We start from the raw sequence: 26,564 nt of genomic DNA, 5'->3' as shown, positions 1-26,564 counted from the left end.
TTAAATAATTATAATTAAATATGGGAAAAATATCTATTCTTTTAAAAAGATATAAGTTTATATCTTTTAGATTCTAACCGTTGATTTCCGTTCATCAACGGTTATAATCTATTAAGTCAAACTTAATGGGCCAAATTTATTATTAATTAATTAATAATTTTAATTCAATAAATTATAACCGTTGATGGACGGAAATCAACGGTTAAGATCTAAAAGGATATAAACTTATATCCTTTAAAAGGATAGATGTTATTTCCATTAAATATATATTTATGCTATTAATAAGTTTTAGAAAAGTATATACATTAATAAAATTCCTTAAATTTTGATAAAGAAATATTTCTAACATACTTACGAATAATAAATAAGGTAGTAAATATTATGATGAGGAGGAAGTGAGGAATATGATGATGCTATTCTCTTGATTTTTCTTTGAATCCTTCACTTCCTAATGTGATCCAATTCATATTAGGCCAAGCACAGTTGATAAAATAAATGAAGTGGAAAAGCCCAATTTGAATATGATCAAATAATAGGCCCAAGTTTCAGTAAAGCCCACCCAAAACTTATTTGGGTGATAATCTCTAGAGACTTCCATGAAAACATGCTCGCATGACATGACATCAAATCCAGTAACTGCAAGGTTTATCGATGCACAAAATTTCAGTGATTGACCAAATGGATTGTCCTTAGAGATTCAACTTTGGAGATTCGCCACATGATTCCATGTGAGTATGTTTTCAACATCGTAGCTTGATCTCCCTCTGATTTGAATGATGCAGTGGATTATGTGCTATTAACCCTTTATGGTTTATTAATCTTATGTCAATAAATTTTGGTAAAAGTTTGATCTTCTTTTATTTTCACCTGGAATAAAAAAGAAGGGTTGTGTTATACACTCCACAGTTGATGATGATGATGATGTGAAAAACTTCATAACAAAAAAACAGTCATTTAGTTCTACTTTCTGTTGCTTTGTTTTTTGACTTCAATTTAAAGCACTATATTATCTCTTCTTGCAGCATGTTGAAGCGTGGATACAAATCAAAGGCATGGAGTGGTGCTCAAAATTGCCGGGTCCCGGTGGTTGTTATGTCTCTTACATTGATGCTAATGCTGGTGATTCTCTTTTTGGTATTTCGTAATGATAATGGTGGTGAAAAACCCAGTTTAGCTTATGAACTTCCTAAGCTAAAGTGGAATAGCTTTGACTCATTGGTGCAATTGCATCCAACGAGAGAATTCCGGAATGGAACAGATTTGATATGGCAAGTACCTGAATCACCTAAGGGTGTTCTCTTTGTGGCTCATGGATGCAATGGCAGGGCCATCAACTTTTGGGATCAATCCCCTGAATGTCCTGATTGCATTGGTTTGCCTGAAGAACGACTACTTGTACTTCATGGTCTTGCCCGAGGCTTTGCTGTTATTACAATTTCAAGTGCAAGAAGATGTTGGACATATGGTAAGGAAGTGTTAGTTGTTAAAGATATTATAAAATGGTGGATTGGTGGAAGGAAGCTTGAAAAATTACCTATTGTGGCTTTGGGTGCTTCTTCTGGAGGGTATTTTGTATCTGCGCTTGCCACCGCTATGAAGTTTAATAGTATTGTGCTCATGATTGCTGAGGGGATGTTTGGGGAAATGGATATTAAAGGGGACTACCCGCCTACCCTTTTTGTTCACATGCCCAAAGATCTTTATAGGCAGCAGAAAATAGATGAATATACGAAGATTTTAAAAGATAAAGGGGTTGATGTTGGTATTGTTGAGTGCATGGAGTTCCCATTGTCACTAAATACTTTAGCTGATAGAATTCCGGGTCTAGATCAGACTCTTTCTAGAAGGTTATTTGAATTCTTTAAGGAAAATGGTTTTATTGATTCAAATGGATATATGAGGAAAGATGGACGTCAAATAAAATGGAAAAAGATTCTTGAGGAGAAGAAAACTCTTTTGCTGGATAAGCATCTTGTCCCTCATATACAGGAGGAGCTAAACCATGCATTTGCTTACCATGAGATGACCAGCATGCATTCTGACCAAATCTTTAAGTGGTTTGAATCTCATATGAGCTGATCGGACCATACTTGCAATACTCTCTGGTGCTTAAATTGCTATCTGCTGTAAAAAAAAATTGCAGCCAACAGGACTGCTATGTAATTAAAACCCACTTGTATTCAAAGAGATTGGGGACCTATCCTTCCTCTTATTTTACTAGAAATCAATCAGAGATACAGTTACTCACGTGTAAAGATTTCTGTAGTGGTTACTTTATCAGATACCCAGTCTCAAGGGCTGGAATTTCTTAATTGGATGTTACTGTCAGAAGTTATCAATTTGAAAGGTATGCCTTTGATCTTCTGCACCAATATCGTATGTGCTTTGGCAAGCAGTCTGCTGTATGTTATTCTAGGTTTTGTTAAAATTTTGATCTTTCTACCATTTTTTCTTTTGAGCTTTGAATTACAAATCCTTTTTCAATCTTTGAAATTTGTAAACCCTGGTGTGTTCTAAAATACCCTTTTGTAATATGGCTGTCAAATTATGAGCCCAACCCACTATTCTAGGCAAGCTCAACTGCTAGATTAGTTTGCCCTATGCTCTGAACCCATTTTGACAGCTATACTTGGTGAGGAAAAAATGTGGAAATATTTGTCTGATAAATTCAAAATAAGAAAGGACAACATAATTATTAAAACAAGAGGAGACATGAATGTAATTTAAGCAAGTCTAAGTAAAGGGTATATAATTTTCTCTCTTAAATTTTAGGTAAAGTGTTGAAAGTATCTTAGTAGGTCAAGAATTATGATTGTATTTTAATTAAAATGCAAACAACCTTCCTCGGCTTTTAAGGCTTTGTTTGGAACGACGATGAAGGATGGAAAGGAGAGGAGGAGTGGAATGGATTGAGATGGTAAAGGATACCATTGTTTGGATCTTTATAAAAGATATGGAAAGGAATGGAAATGCGGAGATTACGTTCCACTCCATACCTGTCTAGTCCCTGATTATTCTTTCCCTCCAAATTGGAAGGGGAGGGGGGTATGGGATGGAGGAGCTTATGAAATCACCCTTTTCGTCCTCAATCCTATGGTTTATTGTCTTTGAAATAAGGGTAATATAGGAACAGTAAACATGCAACTTTTGTAATTCCATTTCTCTTCAACTGTATCTTCCGAACAAGTGAATGGAGATTTTCTTCCATTCTATCACTAAACTTCCAAACAATGGTTTGGGAATATTATTCCAATTCATCCCTTTTTCAATCCACCGATTCCATTTTATTCACCATAAAACATCCAAACACAGCCTTTAGTCTTGATATTTTTATTTTTTTTTATGTTCTAATTTTTACCATTGAGCTTCCATAGCATGTCAATAACTGTTTTTATCACCGACATGCTTGAAATTTTCAACCACCAATTGACCCATTAATCATTCAACATAGAGAATTCATATTTATAAATTAAAAGTCTTTATATATAACCGTTATACATAAACTTGAAGTAAGTAGATATATAAATATATATTAAAAGTTGAGCACATCTTTTAATTCTTTATTCCAATTTTTTTTACAGGCAAGACATATGGATGAATTAATATTCCTTGTTTGTTGTCAGAACTGCTTAAAATCTTTTGGGACTTCAAAATTATATGCAAATTCTAATGTCAGGGATTCTTAAAATTGAAGTTTTATGTCATGTGCTCTTCAATGTTAAGGATCAAGGTGATTTTGAATCTAATAAACTCGCAAGAACTACTGTAACAAGGTGTAGTTTTTATTATCTTACTGAATCAGTGAATAAAACTGGCTACAGTTTTGCTTATTTTAATTGAGTGATACCATATTGATATTTCTACGCTTCGTGTCGGTTACATTTAATATCTTTCTCATATTTGGGAAGTGTGGTAAGCTGAAGACGTGCGTTTGTTATTGTTTTGTTTTTATATTCAGAAATAGGGTTGAATGAATCTTTCCACTTTACTCGTGAGGAGTACCCTCTATTTACACGGTTTAGCTACCGGTGTAATTGTTCTAAGCCAAACAACAGCCTTGTACACTTCCTGTTGAGGGCACTTAAAAAGACAGTATATGGACCTCACATGGCTCTTCAATCCTTCCTCTTCCTCTATATAGCTCACTTTCCCATTTTGTACAGGGGCACCCGCTCTAGCATCTTGGCCCATCTGTTGTCGTTGTTTATATGTATATATTGACAACAAAGCCATTCCTTTGCATTTCACTAGGAAACAATACTGGACCACTTTACAGTGTGGACCTTGTTCATGTTTGCAAGGCTCACCCGATCATGCTTATGACTTGAATGCAATTCATGTAGCATGAACAAATGAACATTTCTAGACTAGGGCTACTTCTGGATTACTCTGTATGGATAATAAATTTATTTTGAAAGATGATGTACACCCTTAGAGGTAAACCTTCATTTAGTGAGAAGATGATGCACAGCACACCCTTAATGTGAACCTTCTGTGCTGAACATTGGACAATCATCAGTTTTTGATTGATGAATAGTATTGCAGATTCTGATTTAGCCTGCCATTTTGGCTGAGTTGAAGTGATTTTAATATAATGAAAAGAAGGATTTCTTAATAAGAATTTGACATTGCTTCATATATTAGGCTTTATACTTGAATCTTCTGAATGAAGATCTGGAACTATCAAAATAACAATATATTAACTTTATTTAAAAATAAGAAACCATAAAAGCTAACATTAAGTTGTAAAGTAACATGATGTCCATCTTAAGGTAAATTAATACATGATAAAACCAAAGAACACACTCTTAGCAGAAGTCTTAGATATAACGTTCTTAATAAACTGACACATAAACCAAATTAATTATATCATGCATGAGGCTTCATTCGCCCCTCGTTGGCCATCCTGAAGAGGCGGGCTTGTGCGGCTGCGGCCTTATTTGAGCTTAGCGACGTTGCAAACCGGTCTCTGACTTGCTGGGTTGTATAAGGGAACCTGTTGTTCACCAATGAGTTGAGAAAGGAAGCTGTCCCTTCTCTGTAGAGTGCTCCAAGCCCATCAGTTCTTGTGTTTGAAAGTGCTTGTGGCAAGCTGAGACTGGCCGCTCCAGATCCTGGTATAACAGAGACGCCAAATGCATTGCCTAAGGTTCCCCACCAGCCTAGCAAGCCCAAGATGATTCCTGGGTGAGTCCTCCAGTAGCTGCAGTTTAGAGGAAAAGGTCCCAAAGGTTACGTAACAGTGTGGGAGTATATATGATAGTTTACAGTACAATGTAGTAGTGAAAGGAACTTACTTGCATGTACCAGTGAAGGGAGATGGGGATGGAAGGAAAGGGGGTGAGGGGAGAGTGGGGGTGCCTGGGTCGATTGGGGTGGTTGGTGGGCTCACAGTGATTGGTGTTGGGGGGCTACCACCTCCATAAGTTGGTGGTGAGTTATAGTACCCACCGCCTCCTGAGGGAGGGTTTGATGGTGTTGCTGGAGTTGAGGGCGTTGAGGGTGTTGGAACAGAAGGTTCGTGTGGTGGTGATCCACAGTTGCCAGGTGTTGATGGCGTCGGATTGTAACTTCCACCACCTGAGGGTGTTGATGGGGTTGGATTGTAACTTCCACTGCCTGGGGGAGTTGTTGGGGTTGGATCATAACTTCCGCCACCTGGGGGAGTTGATGGGGTTGGATTGTAACTTCCACTTGAGGGTGGTGATGGGGTTGGATCATAACTTCCCCCACCTGGGGGAGTTGATGGGGTTGGATTGTAACTTCCACTTGAGGGTGGTGATGGGGTTGGATCATAACTTCCGCCACCTGGGGGAGTTGATGGGGTTGGATTGTAACTTCCGCCACCTCCATGTGATGGGGTTGGGTTGTAACTTCCACCACCTGAGGGTGGTGATGGGGTTGGATCATAACTTCCACTGCCTGGGGGAGTTGATGGGGTTGGATCATAACTTCCACTGCCTGGGGGAGTTGATGGGGTTGGATTGTAACTTCCACCACCTCCATGTGATGGAGTTGGGTTGTAACTTCCACCACCACCATGTGATGGGGTTCCATGAGAGGGTGTTGTGCTTCCATAGCCACCTCCATGTGATGGGCTTGGATTGTAACTTCCGCCACCTCCGTGTGATGGGGTTCCATGAGATGGTGGTGTGCTTCCATAGCCACCTCCAGAGCCATGAGATGGTGGACTGCGCGACCCTTCAAGAAGTGAAAACAATGCATACTGTCAGGTATGAGAGTAAAATATCAAAATAGCTTCTTTATGTTTCGATCCTTCAAACTTGAAAGTAAATGACCTACTGTAGCTAGCAAGGAAAGTTCAAAAGCCTGTCAATATTGTCCTCTATTTCGCATAAATAATGAAGTAAAATAGATACTTCAGTTGGAGAATTACATAGAGAATTAGATGAACCTGTGGAAGGACTTCCTGCATGTGGGTCTGGAGAGTAGTAGTTTTTCTGATCCTCAACGGTGGTGGATATTACAGGGATGACAAGGTTCTGAGAAAGCAATCCAGCCAGCAATGTGAACATGGTAAGAAAAGCAGGATTGCTTCTTTTCCTCTCCATTATCACTGACAGCTTAGAACACTACGAGAAAGAAGAGAAAGAGGAGGTTTGAGGATTTTGTAATGCTTTGGGGAGGGGGGCTGACATATAAAATGGTTCACAGAGTGAAGTAAATATTAGCAGGTGGAGGAGTATGCGGGTTAGTTGATGTTTTGCAGGGTGCATTTACTCTATTATTAACTATTTCTTCCTGCAATAATGCCCGAGTTTTCTAAAATAGCTTAAATAAAACACAGGACGTGAATTGAGTTGAACATGACCTTCTGTACTCTCTCTTAACTCAGGCCTTGTTTCCTGTTGATCATAAACTTAAGCTGGAGTTTATGGAAATTTCTCATTAACTTTGCGTGTCCCATGCTGTATATTATGGTAATGATTGCAGTTATGCTTGTTTTAATGAAGTTTATGTTCTGAAAGCTCAGTGAGTGTTACATATCACTTTCTCCTCCAATAAAATTAGGGAGCCCGCTTGACTATAACAGCGAAATATCCAGCCCCCCGACACTGATGAGGGCTGATGGAAACATGCATCGGTACAGATTTTTCAATATTTTTAATATGACACTCTCAAAAACTGCTGTGATTTTTCATTTTTCTAATATCTGACATTGCAAGTGTGAATGAGTAATTCCGAACTAAATGAGATTGACAGGGAGTAGGTGAGGTTGCACAAAAATGTTGGGACAGTAGTAAATAGGAGCAGCAAATTTTTTTGCTCGAAAGATCATGAGGTGTCCCTAAATTAGGATTTATCGAGGAGCGGTTTGGTCCCAAGTATCAGATATTTTTAATGGATTTGAATTTTTACATTGCAGGTGAAGTTTATACATATGAATATACTAAAAAAAAAAAAAAGTTTGCACATATGTATGTCAGTTTATCAATTGAGTCATATCGTGTAGCAAATTTGGTGATACTGTTGGGACTCCCAAAACCTGCCATTGCTTTGGTCTTTTATTTGAGGAAAAATTGTTACATAGATAGTATGTACTGTATTATAAATACTCAAATTTGCAACTAATATATGTAAGGTTGCGTATGATATGTTGAAATGTACCTATTTCAAAGAAAAAGGCATTTAGATTTGTCAACCATCTAGTATCTAAAATAGACATGATTTAACTAATAATTTTGAGAACATGTTAACTAGTAATTTAAGATTATTTATTTGGGTGTCTATGTGATAGTCCGTGACGGTTTAAGAAATTATCAGGAATTTCTCAATGTGAGAGAGTGGGGGAGGAGTTCCGAGTTCATACTCAAATTTTTATTGATATAAATAAAGAGATTTGATTTTTTCACGTTATATGATAATTGAATTTTTATGTTGTGATTTAATTAGTGGTGAGTCTCACATTTATTAAAAAAAGAAAAAAAAAAGAAAATGAAAATTTTGCATGCAAATCGAAAAATCACGATATAAGAATTGAATTGAATATGAGAAAATGTTATTTCAACTGGATAGTGTATACGAGGAGAACAAGTTGGCTATGAGCTTTCGCATATGGGCAAGACTATTGTTTGTAAACGATGGCTTTGAGAGAGTAAAATGCCATGGTAACCTAATAAGCAGGAACTGTAAAGTGGGAGTGGGAGAGACTCTCATTACTGTTGTGAACTGTTCATAGATTGTGACTGTGTTGGGAAAGGTGCTTTGATATTTTTCCAACATGAACCTAAATTAAATAGGTGCGTGAATTTGTCTCTAAAATTTACTAGCAGACTATACAGCATTTATTAAATAGGCCCTTAACAGTTTACTTTTTCTTTTTTATTCTGGGTCATGTCGAAACCAAGTCTCTGAAAAAATATACTAAGCTTTTGACTATAATAAAGATGCTTCTTGTACAACATCACGAGTGTTTTTGGAGAATAGTAGTTTGGATTCAAAGACGAGAGAGCGACTTGCTCTTGAGCTTTGCATTCGGTAGAGAAACTGAGGACAGCATTTTCTCGATATAATATTGATTGGGTTTTTAATGTTATGTTTGTTGATTTAGTTACCAAACATGTTCCATGTTTGGTTTTGGTTTTTGACAAGGAAATTGTGAAATATGAGAAAAATTATATGCACCCGTTAGAAAGTTAAAAATATATTAGAATATTAATAATATTTATTAGAGCCTACTAAAAAAATAATAATATTTATTAGAAATAGAAATATTATTTAGAATAACCATATACCAAAATATCCTAAATAATATTTCTATTCAGTGTTGAGAAAATTGGCCCGGCCCAGCCGGTCGGACAGGTTGGCCCGGAAACTGGCCTATTAACTGGTCCGATTCTTGCAACATACCGGATATTTTAATGACCCGGTGAACCGGTCGGTTTTGGAAAAAATAATTCTAAAGTTGCAGCCGCTAGAATTTAAACTCCAATCTTATGAGTATGCCCCATAACAACTTACCACTGGGCAGTGTTTGTTTGTTGGTTAATATGCACCATTTAATATATATATGGGTTCGCTTTTTCTGTAGTTACTGCAAATAAATTATCTGCAGTAAGCTCAATACGACGTCGTTTTGGGGCAGAAATTATGGTATTTTTGTAATTTTAATTTATTTCAGGGTTATAATAGTCTTTATATTTATAATATTTTAAGATTTCAATATCAAAACGACGTCATTTTGAGAATAAATGCAGATAAGTTATCTGCTTTAACTGCAGAAACATTTTTCCCTATATATATATATATCATATCATTTAATAGAATTATTTAAAAATTGCATCTAGTGGAAATCGAACCCTTGTTGTGAAGATATAAATTGTAGTATTTACTACTAAGCTACATTTGGTTCTTAGTTGACTTGTATCATTTAAAATATTTATTATATAATTAAGTTTAAAATATAAATTTATGTATACGGTTGAACCTATGATCCACTGACCCGGTACCCCGACCAGGTCGATCACCGGTCCGGATTTAATAACATTGTTTTTATTTCTAATAAAATATAACTCTGGATAACGCTGCAACACTTTCATTTTCCGGGTTTCAGTTTAGATATTGGGTGCCTTCATGCCTTGGAATGCTCACTGTTTGAAAGGATTGTGTTCTGATGTTCTCTGTTTGAGACATATGAAACAGAGAACCTGTTTCTATGTGAATTTTATGAAGAGAATGTTCTATAATCCTTAGCCTTGAAGGAGCAAAGTGGCTTTTTTAAAAAATTGTCTCCATTAAGCTTGTTAAGATGAATATCTAAAGGTAAAGGAGTGAGAAAACGTGGAAGAAGCCAAGGTATTTTCAGTATTCTGCCAGGACTACCTAGAAAACAAAATATTTTACAAGGACCACCCTTCTAAATAATTAATAATACTTGCAATATAGGTTATAGGAGAGTCATGGACAAATCAAGAGATGATGTGAAACTGGAGATGTATGACTACACCGTTTCGAACTGGGCAGCATTAGAAGGGCGACAAATTTCTGTATATCAAATTTTTTAATAGAGCTATGTAGTCGTTCTTTTGATGATTAATGAAATAATAATATGAAAAATGTTTATAATAAATCATAAATAAATCTAGATCTATAAAATAATGTATATGAAATATCTGAAAAATAATTAATGAAATTGTAATGAGTGGATTCTCTCGTGCTAAATAAAACATGACATGATTATATGAAGGAATTATAATTATATAAAGGTGGATCAATGATAATAATGAAAAAGAAAAAAAATATTGAAATATGTAGTTACAAAATTATCACAGTTAATATATTTTTGTATAATAATGATTTTTTCACTTAACTATGTCATATTTTATTTAATATGAATGGATGCATTTCCAAATAATACACTGTCTCATTTGCATTAATCATCTGAACTATTATTATTTTTATAACAATGTCTTAGTTGCATTGAATTCAACCGTCTAACCTCTATCTCATGCAACTCATTAATGAGTGTTTTCAATGAAGCTTACCATGGTGTGTTACTTTCTCAAAGTCCAAAGACCCAACACGTTTGCATGTTTCGGTGGATACCATATTCTAAACATTTCCCAGGGGATTGGGTTGTGATAGAATCGAAGAGTTAAAAATACCGAATGCGCAACGGATTCATGTTTTCTTTCTCTATCTCTTTTCTTTATATAGATTTATACGGACTTCATATTTTGTGTGTGTATATTTTGATAAATAGTAAATAAAATTATCTAAAATAATTTTAGAAACTTTAAACCATTTATTTATGGGAAAAGTGTCTATACTTTTAAATTACACAACTTACATCCTTTCACTCTCACAAAGAGGTGGGACCCACAACTTTATTTTTTTTTGTCAACTCTATCTCCTCCTTTATCTATCTCTTTCTCTCTCTTAAAATGACACAACTTTACATCCTTCAAAATTATACACACTTTTCCCTTTATTTATTCATAAAAAAGAATTGTTGTTAAGAACAGAATCATACTAAATGGAGTTCCAACGGAGCCAGCTCATTTCCGATTCGCTCTTGCAAGGTTCCATGACCGAGCCAGTTTTACATTTTGATTCTATTTTATTTACTACAAAATCATAATACATCTTAGTAAAATCATTTGAAAAATAATAAAGATGTAATTCTCTTAAAAATGATAATTTTGTCTTTGATTATTGTAAGGGTTTTATGTTTATCATTTAACATAATATAACTTCACTTTCCTACACATACATTAAAGAAGTGATGTTTACATGTTTTTCTTTCTCTTCCATCATTCCACTTTCTCTCCCCCTTTTGATGTGAGAGTTGAAAACAATACTTACATTATGTTACATAACACTAATAAAACCCTTATTGTAATCTAATTATATGTCATTAAATTTGATGATATTGTACTTCCTTTTTTTTCTAGCTTTTATATAATTCAAATGTAACTTTAAGATTATAAATTAATTCAAACTCTAATCTTCAAAACGTTTGTTTAGATTTAGTAATCTTTAAGATAAGAACAAGTATGAGTTCTTTTTTCTCATGTTGATGTAAAAAAGAAGTTCTTCTATCACCTCTTATAATTATATAATTCGAGAAGGACATAGTTATAATATTAAATTTTTTTTTTTATTTATATACCATTCGACAATGTCTGAAGAGAAAAAAAAAAAAAAACAACTTTAATATTATAATTATATATTTATAAGCGGGTGGCAGGAAATTTTTTTTTTTTAGATCGACATGAGAGTCTATTATCTTAATGGTTACTAATTGACTCATAATATTTATTGTAAAAGAACAACTGTATACAGTACATTCCAGCTTGAGTTTTAGTTCCTTTTGCAAATACAATACTGAAACTTGTATGCTAAACATCCACAAGCAATAGATCAACAAAATCCAGCTTTCTAACTTGACAATGATTCTTATTTATTTCCGTTCTTCTATCAGAAAACAACTTGTTCAAAATTATTCAACCATTAGACTTAGGCGGTTGCAAACAACATTATCTCCAACATGATCAGCCTACCTTTCTAATTACTTTATAAAGATACTGCAAAATTGAGATTAAGAGACGGTGATTCTGCACCATTAATTTTTGCTCACATTGCTGCAATAATGAGCAATCATGATGGCTGAAACAAGTTCCGAAGTCTCACAAAATATTGATACTTAACCAGATTCTTAGGGATTTTTGGGTAACTAAAAAACTTCAAAAGTTGACCCTGGAAGAGATGAATGATTTTTTTTTTTCCCTCTTATGAATTTCTCAGGTACATAATGATGATTACGTGTCATTCTTTAGGGACAATGAATTTATTAGTGTCAGCAATTCTACATAGTATTCTTTTCATAAGCTCTACTGCTAAAGTATTCTTTTGTTTCAGTCAATTGACCAGATCACAGGCTTTCAAATAAGAAATTTATTAAGAATGAATTGACTTCAAGAATCATTAACATTATAATAAAACTCAACTGGGTTTGACTTGACTTCATTCATCATCTTCCAGAAACCACAGGTTCCTATAAATATGTAAACCAGAATTTGAGCATTACAACAATTTCTAGATATGAATTCAAAATTTTCAAAGCTCTTGATCCTTACAAGTTCACCAATGTTTGAGGATATTATCTATTTTATCTTTTGTGCCTTGTTTCCCCTGCTTGCACTAGTCTCTTTCAATTTCTTGAGGCAAAAACAATGCTGTAACAAAGACAAAAGAAAGCTACCACCAGGGGAAATGGGGTTCCCCTTGATTGGGGAGACAATGGAGTTCTTCAATGCTCAAAGGAGAAACCAACTGTTTGAAGATTTTGTTCATCCTCGCATTCTGAAACATGGGAAAATCTTCAAAACAAGGATAATGGGGTCTCCAACTGTGGTTGTGAATGGAGCTGAAGCCAATAAATTTTTATTGTCTAACGAGTTCAAGTTGGTCAAAAGCTCTTGGCCTTCTTCCTCAGTCCAGCTCATGGGAAGCGACTCTATCATGGAGAAAGACGGTGACCGGCACCGCTTCCTCCGCGGTGTTATTGGCACCAGCCTTGGCTATGCTGGACTTGAGGTACTAGTTCCAAAGTTGTGCAATTCTGTTAAGTTGCATTTATCTTCAAACTGGCAGGGCCAAGAAAAGATTAGCCTTTATCGTTCAACAAAAGTCCTGACATTTAGCATAGTGTTTGAGTGCTTGTTGGGGATTAATGTGGAGCCAGGTATGCTAGATACCTTTGAAAGAGTGTTGGAAGGAGTATTTTCTCCAGCAATTATGTTTCCAGGTTCAAAATTTTGGAGAGCAAAAAAAGCCAGGTTGGAGATAGAAAAGATGTTGGTCAAAGTGGTAAGAGAGAAGAGAAAAGAAATGGAAGAAAGCTTGCAAAGAGAAGAAGATGGAATGCTGCTTTCTAAATTGGTATCTGGGATGATCCAAGGGGAGATCAGTGAAAAAGAGGTCATAGACAATGTGGTGCTGCTAGTTTTTGCAGCTCATGATACTACTTCTTTTGCTGTTGCTATGACATTCAAGATGTTGGCTCAGCATCCTGATTGCTATAGTAAACTTCTTCAAGGTAATAGAATTTTAGCTTTCTTGCAGTTCAAAATCACCATCTTTAAATTATCCAAAATTTTGGGAGTTGATAATTGAAAGTAATTTAATTGTATGCAGAACATGTTGATATAATGAGCAACAAAAGTGGGGGTGAGAATCTCACAGTTGAGGACATAAAGAAGATGAAGTATACCTGGCAAGTTGCTAGAGAAAGCATGAGACTGTTCCCTCCAATCTTTGGCTCATTCAGGAAGGCAATTACTGATATTGAATATGAAGGATTCACTATACCAAGAGGATGGAAGGTGAATACTATTTTCTTCCTGCCTTCTTACACAAACTGAATCCATGAATAACTCAACATTTGTCAATTTCTGAATTAAATCTTATAACTGGAATTATATGGGGTTTTCTGGCTCTTTTCAGGTGCTATGGACAACATATGGTACACATTATAATGAAAAGTATTTTAAGGATCCTATGAGTTTCGACCCAAGTAGGTTTGAGGAGGGAATACCCCAATATGTGTTTGTTCCCTTTGGAGGAGGGCCAAGAGTGTGTGCAGGGTACCAATTAGCCAAGTTAAATATCCTTATCTTTGTGCATTATGTTGTGACACAATATGAGTGGTTCTTACTGTATCCAGATGAGCCAGTCACAATGGATCCCCTGCCCTTCCCTTCTCTTGGAATGCCCATCAGAATTTCTCCCAAGTTTACATGAGACAAGCTCAAAACAAATTTGTTTTAGGGTTTAGTGTGTGTCAGTTAAACCGGTCATTTTAGTGACTTACACAAAGTCATACTTTGCGTAAATATGAAAAGTTTTTTTTTTTTTTTCACTTTACACGTTAGCGATATGATGTGATTGGGAGAGAAAAAAAAAGCAACTATTTTTATAAAGTATGACATACTTTGTGTAAATTACCTAAAAGAACACAAGTTCGTGTCATTTAAAAAAAAAATACTTCTTTTTTCTTTTGTTTTATCACATAAAAGATTTTACTTTTGCACGCATTACCAATAAAATAATAATTAATTTTATTCTGTTTTCTATCCCATTCTGTGCTAGCAAATGTTACTGCTTATTTGGACATGGATCATAAGTTTTCCATTCGGTTTCTAAGTAACATATACCAATTTTTGGCTCCGCTGGAAAAAATGTTCTAGCAAAAAATATAGAGAAAAAGAATGTTATGGGAAACATATCCATTGAAATCACAAAAATAGAAAAAGACAGGGAAATATAAGAATCATGTTGCAGGAATGACACTGTTCATTCCTGTAACAAGGATACGGCGTTATATCCTAAGGATACGGCGTCGTATCCTGACTTTGGTCTGACTTTTTTTTTTTAAGTGTGGGACCCACACTTGATTTGTGTGTGTAGGAAAGTGCTATTGTCATGTCAAATGACAAAAAGGGAACCCAAAAAGATATTGGTGTTACCATTTCCGAGAAAATAACTCAATTAAATGGCTGACAAAAAATTGTGGCAAGTCGTAACTGATAAGGAACTTGATTTCAAATTCATGATTTGTTACGCTTATGGAATTTATAAAATTCTGAATCTTTGGAACCAAACGAACCATGTAAAGTTTAAAGAGGAATAAAGATAGGAACTAAAACTAAAGTGGGCAAGATCGAATATTAATTACTATTAGATATACATCGTTTCGAAAATAGACAAATCTCACATGGTCTTTCACATATAGTGTGAACATACCTAACATAAACACAGTTGCTTGAAAGGTCACCATTTAAACAACTAAGATGAATTTGTATTTACTGAATAATAATTTAAAAATGAAGTCTCTGGCTTCCTCAACTGTTGCCACAATTAAATATTAAGTATTAAAACACTACTTAATTTTATATCAGCAATGTACTTTAAATACTAAGGCTTTGTTTTTATTTCATTGATTTGGCTGGCTGCGTTAATATCTGTCTACGTGTACCAAATTAACCTCCATTATTTTATCTTTTATTTTTGGTAATCAACCTCCATTATTTATATCAGCAAGTGGCGGAGGGAGTATGAATGAAAAAAGATAACATATACAAAAAATAAAGTCATGTACAGTGATGAGTGAAAATCTGTGTCCGTGAGAGCATATAAGAGCAATGTCCGTGAAAATAATAAGTGTTTGCGTTTGGTTGAGGAGAAATTTTATGAATAACAGGGAAATGATATTTATAGAAAAATGGTAGGAAATGGTAGGAAAGTGAGTTTGGTAAGAAAATATAAAAAAAAGTTATTTGGTTGAAAAAAATTTAACCGGAAAAATTAAGTAACTTTTATAATTTGTAAGTAAAATATAGATGGGAAACAAAGACACCAACCAACAAAATCCAAGATAGCCATAAAAATGGGGGAATACCACATCTAAAGTGAGAATATTTGTCCATCAATTTTGATCCAAATAGTCATGCAAATGAGATACTTAGCAAACTGATTTAGGTAGGCAAATTTGGAAGTTGGTCAACCAAACATGGACACCTTACAATCTCACTTCTAATTTGCGTATCTATCTCACCACAATCCTCCAACCAAACACATTCTTAGTAATGTCTATAAGCACAAAACGCGTAGCCCTTGCATACGTGTATAGACGCGCATTTTATGCATAAATATTTTATGTGCGTTTTCTTACATTAATTTGATAATATATTTGAACAAAAAATTAAACAAATAGAATTTTTTGAAAAATGCATTAGTACAGTAAAAAATCCCTAAAAAAGAAAAAAAGAGAAACAGATGCTTGATAAAGTCAAAGTATGATAGAAATAGAATAAATATTTGAGGCTGATCATTATTCTTTCTATTGGCACATTGCAATGGCCGGCCATCAGTGACATCGCACAGGTTAAGTTTATGGACATAAGGTGATATCCTTTTTCCCGCATAGCTCACGTGTACGATGATGAGGTAGCTTCTTAATGCAAATGTAAGGATTTGACTAATAATTTTTAGTTCATCTTTATATCTTGTTATTAAGGAATATTCTCTCAGTTATATAAATCTCTTTTCTAGCATTGAAGAGTTATCTGAAATCACACACTTTTATTGGAATTTAGAACCAACACAGTCTATATATCCAATTTGCAACCATCTCAGTGACTGCACTTACAATGACTTTCCAAGAGCTCTGATGTATATCACTACCCCTTAAGCACCCTATTATTGAGAATCCACAGTTCTTGAGAGCAGTGGCAGACCTAGAAATTTTTATTCATGTCCGCATATTTAATGGTCCTCGAATTTTTTTTTTTAAAAAAAAATTATATATATTAAAAAATAAAATAATATAAACAAGAAAATTTCAACTTAACAAAAGAATATATAAAGAGATAGATTTTTTTATATTTAAATTGAAATATAATCACTCACTCGGCATCAAGTGGCTGCTTCTAATATTTGTGTGTCATGGACAATATTGTTAAGATCGATAAGGGATAAAAAAATCATAAATCATAATATCGACATAGATTATAAAATCATACATGTGCATATAAAATTACATGAACATATAAAATTATATTTAATATATATAATAACAATTAATTCAATCAATCCAAATTATACAATAACAAATAATCCAAATTAATTCAAATATATTCAATAACCATTAAATCAAATCATCATTTAACTAAAAATATCAAATTATAAAGAAGAAATTAATTATTATTATTATTAATTATACAAATAAACTACTCTGCTAATTCAAATAAAAGAAAAATAATGAGATTGAAGTCAAAAATTTGTATTGGAATATGTAAAAAAAAAATAAAAAAAAAATAAAAGATGTTAGATAAGAATTGAGACGTGTAGGTGTCCGTGACCTTGTATTTGATCTTCCTCTCTCTCAACTTATCCTATGAGTTCGGAGAAGCAAACCGTGTAGCCGGACCAGTTGGCATCGATGGCACATAGACTTGGTTGGGGTATACAAATTTTTGAAAGGCTGTCGGAGGAATGCTCGCAACTTCTAGTCGACGATGTGGTGGGATAGTTGAAAATCTGATTTTTTTTTTGTTTGAATTGCTGAAAATCTTTTTCCTTGTTGTTAATCTAATTTTTTTTGTTTGAATCGCTAAAAAGGTGGAATCTTTACATTTTGAAATGTCGATCCCAATTTGTTTGAGAAGAAAACGATCCCAGTTTCTTCTTTCTCTCACTCAGTATCATCGCCATCTTTATCTTTGTATGCGTGTTTTGTTTGCAGTAATAACTAAGATTGATTGGGTGTAATTTTTTTTTTTCAAAAGTTTGTGTCCACACTTGCGCATAAGTAGGTCCGCCACGGTTTGAGAGAATACAAACCTAACTCTTATTTCACTACAGCTTATAACAAAATCCAAAAAATTAAGTAATTTAAAAAAAATAATACTCAAATTTAATATAAGGATTGAATTTTGACGTTATTATACAAGACGAGATGTTGACCTTTCAAGATATGGCTCATCTTTAGTTAACAGATGCTTTAGTTACACTATTAGAAAAGTTCAAATTTTCTACAAAAATTTCGACGAAAAATGTATTCTGTCGACAATTTTTGACAGAAATTTTATTCTGTGGAAAATTTTCGATGAAAAACATATTTCGTCGCAGATTTTCGACGGAAAAGAAATTTCGTCGAAAATAATTTCAAAAAAATAAATTTAAAAGAAATTACATTTATGAATTTTTCGACAAAAATCACATTCCGTCGAAGATTTTCGACGGAAAAGGAATTCCGTCGAAAATAACTACAAAAAAATAAATCTAAAAGAAATTATATTTATGAATTTTTCGACAGAAATCACATTCCGTCGAAGATTTTCGACGGGAAAAGAATGTTGGGTATGGCTCATACTTCACATGATGATGTTGGCCCTAATTGTCGGGCCCATGAATAGCTGCTGTTAGGGTTTCTTGTAATCCTATTTATATTTGCCTTGTAAACCGAGAGACTTGTAACGAGTGGCGGTGAAGTGAATATAGTACAGACAAGCTGGACGTAGCCTATATTGGGTGAACCAGGGTAAATCATCGTGTCAATCTCTCTACTCTTATCTCTTTTTCTGTTTTCTCGATTCTGTGTGATTGTCGATTTCCAACAAAGAATTCCATCGAAAACAATTAAAGTAAATAAATCAAAAACAAAATATATTTATGAATTTTTCGACGGAAATCACATTCCGTCGAAGATTTTCGACGAAAAAGGAATTCCGTCAAAAACTGTTACAAAATAAATAAATCAAAAAAAATTATATTTATGAATTTTTCGGCGGAAATCACATTCCGTCGAAGATTTTCGACAAAAAAGGAATTCCGTCGAAAACTGTTACAAAATAAATCAAAAACAAATTATATTTATGAATTTTTCGACGGAAATCACATTCCATCGAAGATTTTCGACGAAAAAGCAATTCTGTCGGAAACCATTACAAAATAAATAAATCAAAAATAAATTATATTTATGAATTTTTCGACGGAATAAAGAAGAAGATAGTCAGAGACGTAGAAAAAAGCCTGGGGGAGTTGATGGGGTTGGATCATAACTTCCACTGCCTGGGGGAGTTGATGGGGTTGGATTTTAACTTCCACCACCTCCATGTGATGGAGTTGGGTTGTAACTTCCACCACCACCACCATGTGATGGGGTTCCATGAGAGGGTGTTGTGCTTCCATAGCCACCTCCATGGGATGGACTTGGATTGTAACTTCCGCCACCTCCATGTGATGGGGTTCCATGAGATGGTGGTGTGCTTCCATAGCCACCACCAGAGCCATGAGATGGTGGACTGCGCGACCCTTCAAGAAGTGAAAACAATGCATACTGTCAGGTATGAGAGTAAAATATCAAAATAGCTTCTTTATGTTTCGATCCTTCAAACTTGAAAGTTATGATCCAACCCCATCAACTCCTGATAAAGAAGAAGATGGTCAGAGACGTAGAAAAAAGCCAAGAAGGGTTCAAGTCAAGTATAACCTTGACCAGGGAGAAATATTTCAAGTTCACTCACTTAAAATCATTATTCTTGTGTATGAAGACGAGGCTTCTGATTCCAAGTTTGCAAAACTTATCACTCTTAGGTTTGGGTACTTGGTGAAGTTGAATATTATATGTATTGTAAAAGAAGGATTCTGTATTGATATGAAGTTCAAAAATGACTCAGAGAAAATTGTTTCGTTGAATTATGAAGTTAGTTTTACATTGTGTATTGATATATTAATTTTTATTTTTAAATTTTATACATGTTACAAGATATACTAATTGTACACCGCTCGATAATTGTATGTCTTTTTTTCATACTTAGCCTAATATATGATATGGACTTTTATGCATTTACTGAATTGATTAAGAAGATTTCATTATTTACTTTGATTATATTTTTTATCTTGTAAAGTATATAAATTGGTATAAATTTTGTAAAGAGAATTTTTTAAAAAAAAACTATTATTTTCAAAGGAATTCATTTTCCGTCAAAAACCAATACAGCAATTTTCGACGGAATTTCATTGATTTTTCGTCAAAAATTTTCGACGGAATTCATTTTTCGTCGAAAACTAATACAACAATTTTAACGGAATTTCATTGATTTTCCGTCAAAAGAAAGTTTTTATTCCGTCGAAAAATTCTTATCAACGAAGGAAAATTCCACGGTCTGAATTCCGTCGAAAATTTCGTCGAAAATACAATTTTCGACAGAATTTTCACCATTTTCGACGAAAAAATGAAATTTTCTAGTAGTGTTATTTCTCTCTTATGCATACCTAAAAAAACCATTTATTTATAGATATGGTTATACTTATCACTAATTAATTATATCACCTCTTACTATCTTTTTTATAACCGTTGTATAGTGATTAGCAAAACACGATGGCAAAAGAAAAGGGGAGAGAAAGTGGGGGAAGTAGTTGAAGAGAGAAAAAAAAAATGCATCAACTAATATCCGTTGATTTGATTTCATCCAATGAAATTAAACTAATTAGTCATTGTTCTATACAACTTGATTTTAATTTATGGGTTTATCATGTGTCCTTTAGAAGGATACAAGTTGTATCCTTTGAATTTTTTACACTATATACTACGAATAATACATAATTATAATATGAAAAATTATTTTTTCACTTTCTACGTCAGCTAAAGTAACTGTGGAAAGAGAAAAAAGAGAGTAACATTTTATATTATAAATATATACTACACGTCATATATAATATTAAAAATTAAAAAGCCACAACCTATATTCTTTAAAAGAAAAAATATTTTTACCTTAATTTATACACTTCATGTCTTGTAAAAAAGGAGCCGTAATCCCGAACACATTAGATTTAGATCCCATCATCGTATTTAGCATTTCTATTTTAAGTATTAACCTATTTTATTTGAACTTGACTAGTGTCCAACTTTGATTTTCAAGACACGGCCATATAAACCCCTAGGGTTTTATAAGAGTTATGTTGTAGAAAAAATGATTGTGTAATGTTATAGAGATTCGTTTTGCATGCCTTAATTTTTTATTTATTTTTTTGTTTTAAAAAGTGTGGGCCCCACAAAATGTTGTAAGAGTATGAAAGTTTGTTGTGTTATGTTAAAGGATAAAAGTAAAACCCAAAAAAAAATTGCCATTAAAAGACAATTTTCCTTCTTAAAGGTTTTCAGTTGCAGTTTGCAACTGTAAATTGTGACGATATAATTAATATTGCGGTTGAGCCAGTTATCACATAGGTGACAGCTAAATTGATCTGAATCCACTGCATTAAACTGTAATTAATTATCGCAATCTTTGAATGCAACTTCTATTTAAATCATTTTTCCGATTCATTATCACAAATGAATTAAACATAGTGTTATGGACATACATAAAAGCCCATATTCTAAAAGCATCAAGAAGAAAGGTTGATGAATCGCAGAACGTATCATATCTCGTTTGATTAGTTTTTTTATCGTGTATCGTAAATCATATCAAATCATAAAATATAAAAAAATAATAAAAAAATAATTTAAAAATATATAATATACTTAATATCATATAAATGAGGTAGTATCCTTTGACATCAGTGTCAAAATTTGACACCTCATCTGATAGTCGTTAGATCAAAAAAGATCAATGGTGTCACATGCTTATAAATCAGAGTCGTTGATCTTTTTTGATCTAACGGCTCTCAGATGAGGTGTCAAATTTCAAATTTGACACCGGTGTCAAAGGATCCTACCTCCATATAAATTCAAATTCCAAAAAGTATCCGATCAGCAAAATACATCACTAAAGTGCAAATCAATTAATCTCCTACTCATCAATCATCAAGACTAATATTAAACAGTACCATCACTATCTGATCAATCAGTGACATAGTTAATTCATAATCCTTTTCATTAATTTAGTCATTTGATTTATCTTCCATTTCTTATTCAACAATATGAGATCTTTTTCCCTTATAATTTTTGTTGGCAATATCATTTCGTTTATCAAGCCAGTTGTCATTATCCTGTTCTTGTATAATGATGCCTTTACATTTTTCATTCCTATCGGCTTTAAGATTTCGAGGACCTAAAAAATAAAAAGATACATAATAAAATATATATTTATTTAATTATTTCCTTTATTAATATAAATATATATATATATATATATATATTAGATTGATTTTTTGAATTTAAATTATAAATCAAATCATTATTTTCTTTTCCTTATTAATAATAATTTTTGTAGATTTTTTTAAATTAAAACATAAATCAAATTTTTATTTCTTTTTTTATATTAAGAATCACAAATATTGATTTATTTTCATATCGTCTGATACATGATACAGTATCGTATCGTTCCATACAATTCCTTTTTCGATACACCCCACGATACGTATCGCTGAGTTTATGAATTGTATCTTATCGTATAAATCGAATCATGTATCGTACAATACTAATAACCAAGTCAAGAAGGGCTAACAGTTAAGAGGAAAATTAAGGAAATATTCCTGAATTATATTAATCCTAATGCGACAGCGATGGATCAAGAACCGGACCACCAATATTCTTTAGAGGCCCAGAAGTCTAAGTAACCCATTTATAAATAAATGGTTAAGCCAAACATATATGCACTAACTCAAAATCCTCTCTCTCTCTCTTTATTGTCATCGTGCACACATCCCAACCGTTATTATAGTGTATAGTCATCTGCTATTTTTTAAGATACCTCCCCTATAAGTACTTGAGAGAGGACATCTAAATCCTACGTAAACATACCAATCATCATATTCGCCGTATCGAACATATGGCTTCTTCATATTCTAGTTCAATTTTTTTCCTGCTTTCTCTCTGTTTAGCCTTTAGCACAATTGTTTTGGGTGGGAATTTCTACAATGATTTTGACATTATCTTTGGAGATAAACGTGCTAACATAACAGATGGAGGCATAAGTATGACCCTCACAATGGACAACTATTCTGGCTCCGGCATAGTATCCAAGAATGAGTATTTGTTTGGACGATTTGACATGCAAATCAAGCTTATACCAGGGAACTCGGCAGGCACTGTCACCACATTTTATGTAAGATTTGTTCCAAACCCATCATTAATTAATTAAGTTGCTTATTATATTCTATCCCATCCCTGCGTTTACACAGATACACACACATATTGCTTGCATATTTCACAGATATCTATCTTAATTATGTGCAGCTAAGTTCTCAAGGAGATCACCACGATGAGATTGATTTAGAGTTCTTGGGCAACTCGTCCGGTGATCCATATCTTCTCTCAACCAATTTGTTTGCCAATGGTAATGGGGGTCGCGAGATGCAGTTCTATCTTTGGTTTGATCCCACACAGGACTTCCACACCTATTCTATTGATTGGAATGCTGAGCGCATAATGTAAGTAACAAAATATACAAGTGACATTATAATTCTTTCTATGGAACTATACATGTATATTGTTAGGTATAATATATAATGCGCAAGTTGTTTTTATATTAGTGTAAAAAATAAGAAGTATTATATTTATTCATAGTCATTGATTTATTGATATCCAAGGGCTCACATAACTAAAAAATTAGAGAAATTAGATATAAATGAGATCGATGATTTTGGGAGGGGTTTAAAGCCTTAATCCTGGACTCGCCCCGAATCGGATTAGTTGCGAAGCAATGAATCGATTGGAATATTTCAAAAAAAAAAATATAACTTATACATGTATAAAATGATCTAATCATAATATAAATACGTTAGCGATCAATATAATAAAATAATTCATATATTGTTTACCAAAAGAAAATAACAATTCATATAACTAAGTTGTGACATGATATCGAAGTCTCTATGATCAAGTGGTCTAGAATTTAATATTTGTCGCACCCATTCTTTTAATAGATTAAAATAGGTTCATGACATATGTAACTTTAACTGTGTATGTTTTGTGTTTGCAGAATATTGGTGGATAACATACCCATAAGAGTGATGCATAACAGGCAAAGCATGGGTGTTCCATTCCCAACAAAGCAACCCATGAAGGTTTATATAACTCTATGGAATGGAGACTCATGGGCAACAAAAGGGGGGAAGGTGAAGATCGATTGGTCACAAGCTCCATTCATAGCAGGTTTCAGAAATTTCAATGGCAATGCCTGCATACCAAGTTCTGTGGAATCTTGTGTTGGTTTCAACGGTGGACCAAAAAAAGGTCTTGGTGCTGAAACCAGGAAGAAAGTCAAAGAGATTTATTATAAATGGATAGTTTACGACTATTGCCGCGATTTTAGACGATATGCCCATGGTCTTCCATATGAATGCCGCAGGCACAATTCAGCTTTCGAATAAAGGTTGCAATATCATGCTGCTTCATCAATATTGTTTTGTGCAAACTATGCATACAAGATTGTAGATTATTGGATTTCCTTCCTATTTGAAGGAAATTTTATATTCTCATAGATTAAGAGATTTTTTCATTATCGTTGAACATATATTATTTCAATTTCAATTATAATTCTCCAAAAAAAAAATTATTATTTCCATTATGGAAAAAAAGTATCAAATGTTACTTTAGACAACTTTATCTAATGTTCATCGAAACGACGTCGTTTTGGAGTTGAAAAATTAAAAAATTAGAATGATAAAGACTATTATAACCCTGAAATAAATTATAATTACAAAAACACCATGATTTCCGCTCCAAAACGACGTCGTTTTGATGAACATTAGATAAAGTTATCTAAAGTAAAAAAATAAACCCTTAAATTATATCTTATTTTAATTATATTTTTTAATATTGTAATTAACCAATGTTTAACGCCTTTAATAATGTAAAAATTAGGAAAAAAACTACTCTCATGTTACATGTGATCAGTTTCTATCATACACACCATTCGATAACTGTGTCACCTTTTTCTTTTCTTTTCTTTTTATTTTTCAGATGGTGGAGCTCACAAGTTTGTCTCTATGACATGAGATAACTTATCTCCTTTGACATAAGATTAATAAAACCCAAAAAAATATTCTTCTATTTAATTTAACAACACTTGAGAAAATATATTTTTTTCATGTAAAGGAATTTCAGTTGAACGGATATATGTTACATAACATCTGAACATCTGATGTGTTGTTAAATAAATTTTACAAAATAAGAGTGTGTACCGGTTATAAATATATATATATATATATATATATATATATATATATATATATATAAAGGTTTAATGTTTCTTCTATCAATGTAGATAAATTATCTCCAATATAATGAATTTAAAACGATTTCGTTTTAGGGTTAAAAATTAAAAAATTATGATGATAAAGACTAATATAACCTTAGAATAAATTAGAATTACAAAAATGCATTCTTCTTTTTCAACGCAAAAATAACGATACATTCTTCTTTTTCAACGCAAAAATAACGATGTCGTTTTAAACTCATGGAGAAATTTATCTCCATTGACTGAAGAAACATTAAACCATATATATAAATATAATTTTTTAAGCAAGTTTTCTTATTATTAAATGCATCTCGAAGACAGTATACCCAAAGGGTTTGTATAGGGAAATTTCTTTGGTGCTACCGATGCACCATAAACTCAGTACATCTTTTATTCATATTGTGACATGTGTCTTACTTTTGTCAAATCAATAATAAATAATTTATTTTAAAATTAGGAGAGAGAGTGATTTCATATAAAGTAAGACACTGTCACAATATGAGTGAAAGAAGCACCGAGTTTTCGGTGCATCCGTAGTACCAAAGAGATTCTCGTTGTACAGAGGATGCAGAGAATATCAGAAATATTTTGAAGGGTGTAAAGACGGCTTTTTGACCCTTTTATCCTTCATTAATTAATTAATAACTATTTTACCCCTTATTCGAAACTATCTACTAATCTGCTCCTCTTTAATCGATTAACTTGAAGATTTAATCGATTAAATGGCCTAAACTGGCAAAAATGGTTGACTTGAAGATGTAATCGATTAAATCTCCCAACAGACAATAAAGGTCAAATCTCCTCCATAAAGAAAAGCAAATTCCATGCATATGAAGCAAATCAGCAAGTTAATAAGAGTTGATTGCGATTCGTATTTAATAGGAGCTGATTGCGTTTTGTATTTAATAGGAGCTGATTGCGTTTTGTATTTAATAGGAGTTGATTGAATTTTGTATTTAATAAGAGTTGATTGTGTTTTATATTTAACAAGAGGTGATTGTGTTTTATTAGGAGTTGTCATTTTACGAGTTTGTTACAGATTGTCACCAATAAATGTTGATATGTACACTCTTACTCATTTCATTGAAATGTTGCCATAAATAGGCTCAGAATTACAAATTACAAATAAATTTGAATTGGTGACAATCTGTAACCAACTCGTAAAATGACAACTCCTAATAAAACGCAATCAGCTCCTATTAAATACAAAACGCATTCAACTCCTATTAAATACAAAACGCAATCAACTTCTATTAAATACAAAAAGCAATCAGTCAATGCTTTCACGCTCATTTGGTATATTTAATCGATTAAATATAAGTTTTAATCGATTAAATCAATTAAGAAGAAGAT

The 26,564-nt window shown here is 33.1% G+C and overlaps 4 protein-coding genes across 11 annotated transcripts; 3 read left to right on the top strand and 1 right to left on the bottom strand.

Moving 5' to 3' along the window:
- Window positions 1–611: 611 nt before the first annotated feature.
- LOC133312615 (uncharacterized) lies at window positions 612–3,707 on the top strand. 2 transcript variants are annotated; one of them, XR_009751714.1, is made up of 3 exons: window positions 612–728; window positions 1,023–2,347; window positions 3,582–3,707. XR_009751714.1 is itself a non-coding variant. In XM_061513847.1 (2 exons), the coding sequence occupies exon 2, from the start codon at window positions 1,024–1,026 to the stop codon at window positions 2,077–2,079; it is 1,056 nt and encodes a 351-aa protein (XP_061369831.1). In that variant the 5' UTR covers window positions 612–728; window position 1,023; the 3' UTR covers window positions 2,080–2,444. The 2 variants fall into 2 exon arrangements, 1 of the variants encoding a protein (XP_061369831.1); XM_061513847.1 differs by lacking the exon at window positions 3,582–3,707 and having other exon boundaries at window positions 1,023–2,444.
- Window positions 3,708–4,145: 438 nt separating this feature from the next.
- LOC133312613 (protodermal factor 1-like) lies at window positions 4,146–6,826 on the bottom strand. Of its 7 annotated transcripts, none has more exons than XM_061513841.1 (5): window positions 6,398–6,826; window positions 6,037–6,201; window positions 5,580–6,000; window positions 5,298–5,546; window positions 4,146–5,203 (listed from the first exon to the last, which is right to left on the bottom strand). In XM_061513841.1, the coding sequence occupies exons 1-5, from the start codon at window positions 6,570–6,572 to the stop codon at window positions 4,870–4,872; spliced, it is 1,344 nt and encodes a 447-aa protein (XP_061369825.1). In that variant the 5' UTR covers window positions 6,573–6,826; the 3' UTR covers window positions 4,146–4,869. The 7 variants fall into 7 exon arrangements, with proteins under 7 accessions (XP_061369825.1, XP_061369824.1, XP_061369826.1 ...); XM_061513840.1 differs by having other exon boundaries at window positions 5,298–5,847; window positions 5,881–6,000; XM_061513842.1 differs by having other exon boundaries at window positions 5,298–5,847; window positions 5,884–6,000.
- A 5,783-nt stretch (window positions 6,827–12,609) lies between these two features.
- On the top strand, window positions 12,610–14,265 carry LOC133312595 (taxadiene 5-alpha hydroxylase). The gene is made up of 3 exons (XM_061513819.1): window positions 12,610–13,561; window positions 13,660–13,847; window positions 13,969–14,265. Exons 1-3 carry the CDS (start codon window positions 12,610–12,612, stop codon window positions 14,263–14,265), a joined length of 1,437 nt encoding a protein of 478 aa, XP_061369803.1.
- Window positions 14,266–22,799: 8,534 nt separating this feature from the next.
- On the top strand, window positions 22,800–24,342 carry LOC133312628 (xyloglucan endotransglucosylase protein 1-like). The gene is made up of 3 exons (XM_061513862.1): window positions 22,800–23,075; window positions 23,207–23,400; window positions 23,952–24,342. The coding sequence occupies exons 1-3, from the start codon at window positions 22,800–22,802 to the stop codon at window positions 24,340–24,342; spliced, it is 861 nt and encodes a 286-aa protein (XP_061369846.1).
- Window positions 24,343–26,564: the final 2,222 nt, after the last annotated feature.

Source organism: Gastrolobium bilobum, unplaced genomic scaffold (genome assembly GCF_033153095.1).
Source record: "Gastrolobium bilobum isolate Gb01-03AN ecotype WA unplaced genomic scaffold, APGP_CSIRO_Gbil_v1 utg5259, whole genome shotgun sequence".
In the NCBI taxonomy this organism is placed as follows: Eukaryota; Viridiplantae; Streptophyta; class Magnoliopsida; order Fabales; family Fabaceae; genus Gastrolobium; species Gastrolobium bilobum.
Note: the sequence above shows the minus strand (reverse complement) of the source record. Positions and strands in the feature narration are given on the sequence as shown.

Coding starts and splice junctions, on each gene's coding strand:
- LOC133312595 (XM_061513819.1), top strand. CDS start 12,610: ATGTTTGAGGATATTATCTATTTTATCTTTTGTGCCTTGTTTCCCCTG. Junction 13,562..13,659: donor CTATAGTAAACTTCTTCAAG/GTAATAGAATTT, acceptor AATTGTATGCAG/AACATGTTGATATAATGAGC. Junction 13,848..13,968: donor CTATACCAAGAGGATGGAAG/GTGAATACTATT, acceptor GGCTCTTTTCAG/GTGCTATGGACAACATATGG.
- LOC133312613 (XM_061513839.1), bottom strand. CDS start 6,572: ATGGAGAGGAAAAGAAGCAATCCTGCTTTTCTTACCATGTTCACATTG. Junction 6,001..6,036: donor TGGAACCCCATCACATGGTG/GTGGTGGAAGTT, acceptor CATCACATGGAG/GTGGTGGAAGTTACAATCCA. Junction 5,204..5,297: donor CCCTTCACTGGTACATGCAA/GTAAGTTCCTTT, acceptor TCTAAACTGCAG/CTACTGGAGGACTCACCCAG.
- LOC133312615 (XM_061513847.1), top strand. CDS start 1,024: ATGTTGAAGCGTGGATACAAATCAAAGGCATGGAGTGGTGCTCAAAAT.
- LOC133312628 (XM_061513862.1), top strand. CDS start 22,800: ATGGCTTCTTCATATTCTAGTTCAATTTTTTTCCTGCTTTCTCTCTGT. Junction 23,076..23,206: donor GCACTGTCACCACATTTTAT/GTAAGATTTGTT, acceptor AATTATGTGCAG/CTAAGTTCTCAAGGAGATCA. Junction 23,401..23,951: donor TGGAATGCTGAGCGCATAAT/GTAAGTAACAAA, acceptor TTGTGTTTGCAG/AATATTGGTGGATAACATAC.